The sequence below is a fragment of the Physeter macrocephalus genome, chromosome 1 (genome assembly GCF_002837175.3).
Source record: "Physeter macrocephalus isolate SW-GA chromosome 1, ASM283717v5, whole genome shotgun sequence".
Classification (NCBI taxonomy): domain Eukaryota; kingdom Metazoa; phylum Chordata; class Mammalia; order Artiodactyla; family Physeteridae; genus Physeter; species Physeter macrocephalus.
Genome location: NC_041214.2, coordinates 88,678,014 through 88,686,145, shown reverse-complemented (window position 1 = coordinate 88,686,145; position 8,132 = coordinate 88,678,014). Strand labels below are relative to the sequence as shown.

Below are 8,132 nucleotides of genomic sequence, written 5' to 3'. Positions count from 1 at the left end.
GTATCAGGAGATTTTCTCCTCCACTGGGCTCCTGTCCTGAAGAGTGTTGGCCTGGAAGTTATGCTCGTTTGTTCCCTACTATCAGCTCTTCTCAATCTACTGTTTTAAGGAGACGTTCTTATTTTCTTGAAAAACATAAGACAGGTTGGATCAGAAGAGTCCTTATTGATAGGTAGCAGTGTTTCACTGTAGTCTGTTGTCTGAAGGTGGCTGGTCAAAAGTGCAGGCAATGAGAGCAGTGGGTGAGAAATCAGGGTGAGGGATGAGGATGTCATGAAGCTGAAGTCAGTTTGGCCTGCAGTGTAGCCTGGGGAGGTGTTGGGAGGATCCTGGCCTTCATCCTCCATCCCCCCTGGATGTCCCATCCTGGTGCAGGCCTAGGCAGCGTTGCCTTTTGGGGTCTTTTCAGGGGGAGCAGCTGCCTCCCCCCTCTGTGAGGTTTCACCCTACGATCACTGAGTTGGGCTGGTGCCACTTCCAGCTCGGAGTGTGATCAGGATCACTCCAGGAAGCCAGCCTTGCTCAAGGAAATGCCGGAAAAAATTGGAGGGGTGTTCTGAGAGGGGTTGGGGAAGTCCAGCATCAGCACTTGGGGTGGCGGAGAGCAGAGCAGTTGAGGCCTCCAGCTCTCAACAGTCTCGTCTTCCCTGGGGCAGAGAATGGGACATTGCTATGGACACCAAAGTTGCTGGGACCATATACTCTGGAGATTCTAGCAAGAAGTGCCAAGGACAACTTGTCATCTGTACTCAAGCCAAGGACGGTGGTCTGTGCGTGCAAGGCAGAGAGCCAGTGTTTATACAACCAGACCAGCTGGGTGGGTGATTCCTCCCTGGAGGTGAGTGGTGAAGAGGGTTGGGGGGAGGTTTCCAAGTTGAGGGAAAGGAAGTGGGAACTGAAAGGATGTCGTCCTTCAGCTCCTCTGTGCTAATGTGTGCGATGGGAGGCGGGTGGAGCTGTGGTAGGTGAGGACAGCAGACACCAATCTCGGGCCACAAACTTACAAGTGCAAGAAATAGAACTTTCTTTACTGCTTATAGCTGAACTGAATTTTTATCTCCCAGCTCCCATTTAGCCAGGCTGGCAGGAAACTTCCACCTCAGTCTTTCTTAGAGTTGCCCAGTGGTTCCCAGCTCCATGGTTCTGGAGTAAGACAGTGAAGTAAGACAGTAAGATGTGGGTAGGAAGGTGCCCGTGTGGTCCCTGGGCCTGAGTCTACACGGATCACAGCTCCATGCACCCTCCCTTCAGACATAGGGGACTGCTCTGTGGCTTCTGTGCCTTGCTCAGACACAGGAAACCTTGTGCAGAGTGGCTTAGGGTCCCATCTGCCTAGAAGCACTGCGTAGCCATTTCTCTGGGGCTTCATCTTCATGGTGTTGGGAAGAGAAGTACAGATCCCTCTGATCTTGGTCCCCCCAAAACCTTTTTTATCCCCTTTTACTCTCTTCCTCCAACTAAAAGAAGCATCTCTTTTGCAGTTTGAAGAAAATCCTTCTCCATTCAAGTTTCTAGCCAAGATACTTGGCCTAAGTCCATGAATCTGGCCCCATCTGCTATTTTTTTTTTTTTTTTTTTACTTTTTGGGGGGAGTCAGAAAGGAAAGTGTTCGGCTGGCAATACCCCACTACCTCCTTCACCTCTTACACACACACACACACACACACACACACACACACACACACACGCACACACACCCTTCTCCTGAAGCATGAGCAGAGAATTCCTACTTGAAAGGGAGAGAGGTGGAGGAGTCCAGGAGGCAGAAAAGGAAAAAAATACAGAGTGGGAGAAAAAGGGATTAAAATCAATATACTATTTTAGATATCCCAAGGTATCCAGTCTTGGCAGTACAAAGTGTTAAAGGGTTCCATTTCGGGGAGCTTTCCAGCGTCATCTCAGTAGGTGAGATGGAAAAGAGAGATGAGAAACTTGATGAGGATCTGGACGATTCCCCTCCCTATGCCCTTGTTCTGGTTATTACGTGCTCTCACTGTGCTCAGCAGCGAGCCTCCTTCTTCTTGGTTGGGAGTCAGCAAGGGAAGAGAGAGCAGGAAACTGCAGCATACGTAGGATCCAGTTTTCCAGGGATAGTAGAATATTTATTTATTTAGCCCCTGTCTTACTCTAGGAAGGTTTTCAGGCAAGGAGATTTGCTGTGAGAGGGAAGAGGCTGGGATCCCGGGGCAGGGGCCAGGCAGAGGGCTCAGGAAAAGGATGGCCCAGGGAGGCCACGTGGCCTGGAGGACGTTCTGCCTTTGACAGGGACATGCAGGCCCAGGGCCTGTTCAAGAAGCTGCTCAGTGGATACTGGCAGAATTAAGACAAGGACTCAGGGTCCATGGGTTCTCAGACCAGAGAGGTTGGTACAGCAACACCCCAGAAACCCTTAACGGTTCAGCCTCCTGGCTGCCCAGTGATCAGCAACCCATTCCAGGTGGCCGGCTGCAAGTGTGACGGGAACACCTTAGGCCGCTACTGCAACCACTCCAAGGACCCCTGTGACGAGCAGTGCTTCCCGAATGTGAAGTGCATTTCCGGGAAGGGCTGCGAGGCCTGCCCCCCGAACCTGACTGGGGATGGACGTCACTGTGCACGTGAGCTGGGGACAGGGCCTCGGCAGGAGGAGGTTCTGGGGACAGGTGACATCTCGAGGGCCTAAGACACCGGGCGAACCATTTCTCCCCCCTTTCCAGCAAGTCTTTAGAATGTTCAATACAGGTGGGTATGGTAAGGAGGTAAGGTGGGTATGGCAGGGTGTGAGGCTGAAGGAGAAGAGATTGTACGGGCATGGAGGAGGGGCCAGAGCTGAGCAGTCCTGAGGCACTGTTGGGGGAAACCCAGGGCAAAAGACTGAAGATGGCCTGGAGAGGGGAGGGAACTTTTAGCAGCAGCCAGGGAGCCAGAAGTAAGCTGGGGTGGGGCGCTCAGGCTCCTGGGGCTTTTCAGAGATGCAAGGCCCAGGGTCTCCGCATTTCCCTAGTCAGGACATTGTGTGAGGGGGTGATGGGGGGCAGGGGTGCTGCCATGGGCATCTGGTGGCAGGGGTGCCTCGTCTTCCCTTTGAGTCCTCCTTCCACCATCTGTTGCTCGACCTTTGAGCCATCAGAGTCATGAGGGCATCACGGTGAGGCCTCCACTAAGCCCCCTGAAGCGCCCCAGTGAAATCTAGAGACCACTGCATCTTCTGAGCAGAGACCAGAGAGGTAGAACCACAGCCTTATAAAGGCAGAAAAGGGGAAGGAAGTGAAGAAAACAGGCTGGTGGGTTTTCCTGAAAGAGGGTCCTTTCCTGATGGGAAGGATCTGATAAACACTCCATTCCCTCAGCAGAATTGGGAGAACCCTTACCTGGCAGGGGAAAAAGTGTCGCCCGGCAAAGAAATGTCTGGAAAAGGAAGAAGGATAGTTTGGGGTTCAGAGTGGCCCACAAGCAGAATGCAGTTTAAGTGGGCTTTGCGGGAAAGAAATCAAGCCTGTCCTGGGAGCGGCTTTCCCTGGGCCGGGGGCCACCCCTTGCTGCTGAGTGAGGTATTGCTGACCTCTCTGCTTCCCCTGCAGCTCTGGAGAACCCTTTCCTCTGTCAGAACAAGTCCTGCCCTGAGAATTACTGCTACAACAACGGCCACTGCTACATCTCCCAGGCTCTGGCCTGCCAGCCTGCCTGCACCTGCCCCCCAGCCTTCACCGACACCCGCTGCTTCCTGGCTGGGAACAATTTCACTCCAACTGTCCGTCTAGGTACGACCAGATACTCCACCATCCCCACTTCTCTCTCCTTGGGGGACGATATGGGGCTCTGGGGCCCAGGCTAAGTCCCTCAAACTCACAGGACACAACTCCAAATTTCCCTCAGGTGGTGGTAAGTTGTAGGCTATGGGAGCGAGTGGGGGGCAGCTGTCACAGCATGAACCACGGGCCTGAGCAGTCTGCTGAGGAAAGACCGAAGGTGACCTCACAGCTCAGCAAGACAAGAGTCAGGGAAGCCTTGACCGAAGTCCAGCATGCATTTGTGTGAGGGTCAGCAGACTTGGCCACTTCTGCTGATCCTTCTGGTAAACCTGTGAGGTGATTATGAACCTCCTTCTCCCATCTCCAGAGCTTCCCTTAAGGATCATCCATCTCTCGCTCATTGAAGACGAAGTTGCCTCCCAAGCAGATGTCAATGCCTCCGTGAGTGCTGCAGGCCAGCTCTGGGTGGGGAGGCAGGTCTTGGCAGGTTCAGGGCGGGGTCTTAGCCATGGCTTGTGCGTTCTGCATCTCATAATCCGTCTAGATTCAACTGCCAGAGGAGGCTGGAGCCTCCTGCCCCAGGGAAGGCTGAGGGTGAGGAAAGCAGGAAGGCCTAGGACAGAGACCTCCAAGGGGGTTAGAATGACCGACTCACAATGAATAGAGTCCAGGGTGGTCGAGTCAATGCAACCTCTCCTTCTGAGCATCCCTCAAGACCTGCCCTTGGATATTATATGGAGGAAACACAAGAGGGCATTTCACCTCCAGAAAGCCTTCCCTGACTTCGCCGAGGGAACTGGGCCTCCCTCTTCTTGGCTCCCATGCCCTTGTCCATTCCCCAATCATAGGCAAAGTAGCACAGTAGTTGAGTTATTGAGGCTCTAGAATCCTACCCAGGTTCAAATCCTGACACTACCACTCACTAGAGCAGGTGTAATAATTAGACAAATTATTTGAACTCCCATCTGTAAGAATAAAAGTAATAACAGTACTTAGGTCGATGGTTTGTGTCAAGGTTTAAATGATAATGTAGGTAAAGCACTCAGCACAGTGCCTAAAACACAATGTATTAAAAAAATTATCCAAATGATTATTACTACTGTTGCTACTACTACTACTACAGCACTCCACACTCTGTACGGTAAAATCTGTTGACATTTGTCTACTGCGCCAGACTATGGGTCTTTGAAAACGGACTGTTCCTAAGTCACACTGACATCCCTCGCACCTGACCATCCCTGAGGACTGGCTAAATATAATCTCTGTTCAATATACACGTGGGGAGAGAATGAGTGGGTAAATCGGGGATCAGAGGCAAGGTGGAGGTCATTCATTTCAGATTCTCCCCTTGTACTAGGAAGTGAGGGTGAGGATATGTAAAGTCCTTCACTCACCAGCAAACTTCTATTAAGCAGGGACCTGTGCCAGTCACCAGGCTAGGCTGGGGTGTGGGGTTGCAGAAATGCATAAGAAACATTCTGGTGTCTTGGGTCCTCATCTTCAGAGAAGGAAACAGGGAGTTCCCTGGTGGCCTAGTGGTTAGGATTCCAGGCTTTCACTGCTGTGGCCCAGGTTCAATCTCTGGTCAGGGAACTGAGATCCCACAAGCCGTGGGGTGTGGCCAGGAAAAAAAAAAAAGGGGAAGAAGGAAACAGAAAGGGATGAATATGTGCATTAAAGTGGGAAGGGTCTCCTCTCTGGACTGGGCCTCACCCTCACTTCCACCCTCCTACCCCGACTCCCATCCTCTGCCCTAGGTGGCCTATAGACTGAGGAACCTGGATGTGCGGGCCTTTCTCTGGAACAGACAAGTGGATCGAATGTAAGTGGGACTGTCCCCACCTGGTCGCCGGATCCTCCCCCAAACTCCTCACCCCTTGGCCCCTCACTGTGCCCCTCCCATACAGTGAACGCCCAATAGCACTGGCCTCAGGAAGCTCCCTTCACCGCTGGAACATCATCTCGGAGTTCCAGTACCGCCCTGGGGGCCCTGTCATCGACTTCCTGAATACCCAGCTGCTAGATGCAGTGGTGGAGGCGTTCTTGACTCCGTGGAGGAGGTGGAAGAGAAGTGCGGGGCCCAGGAACAACGTGACCTTCCACCCCATCTCCAGGAGGGACGTGTACAGTATGATGGCTCGTGAGTCACTGTCTTGGGGACAGCTACTGGGATAGCTGAGGGGGGAGGTAAGCAGAGGAAACCCATCACAGATCTGAAGCCCACACAAATCCATGGCTGAAGTGTGTTCTACAGCGAGCCACAGACAAAAATTAAGTCAATTTAGGTTGTTTTGTTTGTAACTTTTGAGAGAAATTGTGAACATTTTACCCACCAGCCTTCTAAATTCAAGAACAGGCGCACAAAATACTGCTTGATGAATCCCCACGTGTACAGTTTCACAGAGCAATTACTCCAACTGCTGCTTTCCTGACCATCACTGCTAATGGTTTTCTTTCCACAAAATTGTTAATGATTTGGGCTTCCCTGGTAGCACAGTGGTTGAGAATCCGCCTGCCGATGCAGGGGACACGGGTTCCTGCCCCGGTCCGGGAAGTGAGCCATGGCCGCTGAGCCTGGGCGTCCGGAGCCTGTGCTCCACAACGGGAGAGGCCACAGCAGTGAGAGGCCCGCATACTGGAAAAAAAAAAAAATGTTAATGATTTGGTTAAAAGACCATTGTACTTTATAAACATAAACAAGGACATTCTTTTTGTCTTTGCCCTCCAGCTGGAGATATTAAGTTGAAGGCTGGAGACCTGGCCCAGAGGCAGAGATATCCCCTCCCTGAAAGAGTGTGACCCCATGCAAAAGCCATCCCCAATCTAGGCCTCCACACTCCCATCTGGAAAATGAGATGGGATTTCTGAGGTCCCTTTCAACTCTGACAGCCCCTAATTATCCCGGAACAGGAATGAGATAGGTTGGCAAGCTTGCCAGGGAAGGAAAGGAATAGCCCACCGTATTTTGTGAGTCAGGCAGAGAACAGGGCAGTGAGAATGTCAAACCCAGCAGAAGCTGCTGTGTTACTTGGGTCCAGGACCAAGCCAGAGCTTCTTTTAGAATCCAGGCTAAGCCTCCTCCGTCCCAGGGGCAACAATGTGAAATTCTCCAAACTATTATGCATATGGGTGGTAGGGGGGTAGGGTTGGGGTTAAGAGGACACCCCAGACCTGATTGTGCCTTTTGTTAGAGAAAACAAACAAACAAACAAACATCCCACAATTTTTATTACACAAGTACAATGTGTTTATTGTAGAAACTTTAGGAAACACAAATTAACAAAAAGAAAAAAAAATCACTTGTAATCCCAGTCCCCAGAGACAAATCCATTTTGCACCTATTTTTCTGAATTTTCTTTTATGCATAGGAACCTTCACACATATAAATTTGTTTACAATAAAGGGATCAAATCATGCCTAATGTTTGTTAACCTCCTCATTACTGAAATAATTGTGAACATATTATCTTGTATATTGTATACGCATTCCAATTTCATATATTATTTTACAATATGTCTTAATATAGTGTTCTATAATAGATTTTTAAAAGAATGTTATACTAATAGTGACCATTTAATGAGGGCTTCCTGTGTCAGGTTCTGTACTGAATACTCTGCATATATTATCTCATTTAAAATTTACAGCAGCAGGCCCAGCGGCCATGGCCCACGGGCCCAGCCGCTCCGCGGCACGTGGGATCCTCCCAGACCGGGGCGCGAACCCGGTTCCCCTGCATCGGCAGGCGAACGCGCAACCACTGCGCCACCAGGGAAGCCCGTGATTGTGCCTTTTGTTAGAGAAAACAAACAAACAAACAAACATCCCACAATTTTTATTATACAAGTACAATGTGTTTATTGTAGAAACTTTAGGAAACACAAATTAACAAAAAGAAAAAAAAATCACTTGTAATCCCAGTCCCCAGAGACAAATCCATTTTGCACCTATTTTTCTGAATTTTCTTTTATGCATAGGAACCTTCACACATATAAATTTGTTTACAATAAAGGGATCAAATCATGCCTAATGTTTGTTAACCTCCTCATTACTGAAATAATTGTGAACATATTATCTTGTATATTGTATACGCATTCCAATTTCATATATTATTTTACAATATGTCTTAATATAGTGTTCTATAATAGATTTTTAAAAGAATGTTATACTAATAGTGACCATTTAATGAGGGCTTCCTGTGTCAGGTTCTGTACTGAATACTCTGCATATATTATCTCATTTAAAATTTACAGCAAGGTAGTTTCCTTTTAAAGATAAGGAAACTGAGGCTGAAAGAGTTAAGAAATTTCCCCTAAATCACACAACCAGTTAGTAGTAGAGTTTGAATTTCAACTCAGGTCTGGCTGATTTCAAAGCATATGCTCTTAACCAATGCATTTTTCA

General features: G+C 49.4%; 1 protein-coding gene across 1 annotated transcript in view; it reads left to right on the top strand.

Annotated features, from left to right (window-relative positions):
• Nucleotides 1-8,132, top strand: part of MUC4 (mucin 4, cell surface associated) — a 38,752-nt gene that overhangs the window by 27,395 nt on the left and 3,225 nt on the right. Inside the window, 7 exon segments of the mRNA XM_055085464.1 lie at nucleotides 657-838; nucleotides 2,438-2,597; nucleotides 3,561-3,740; nucleotides 4,099-4,172; nucleotides 5,489-5,553; nucleotides 5,639-5,871; nucleotides 6,460-6,526. Coding sequence (XP_054941439.1) covers nucleotides 657-838; nucleotides 2,438-2,597; nucleotides 3,561-3,740; nucleotides 4,099-4,172; nucleotides 5,489-5,553; nucleotides 5,639-5,871; nucleotides 6,460-6,526 — 961 coding nt within the window.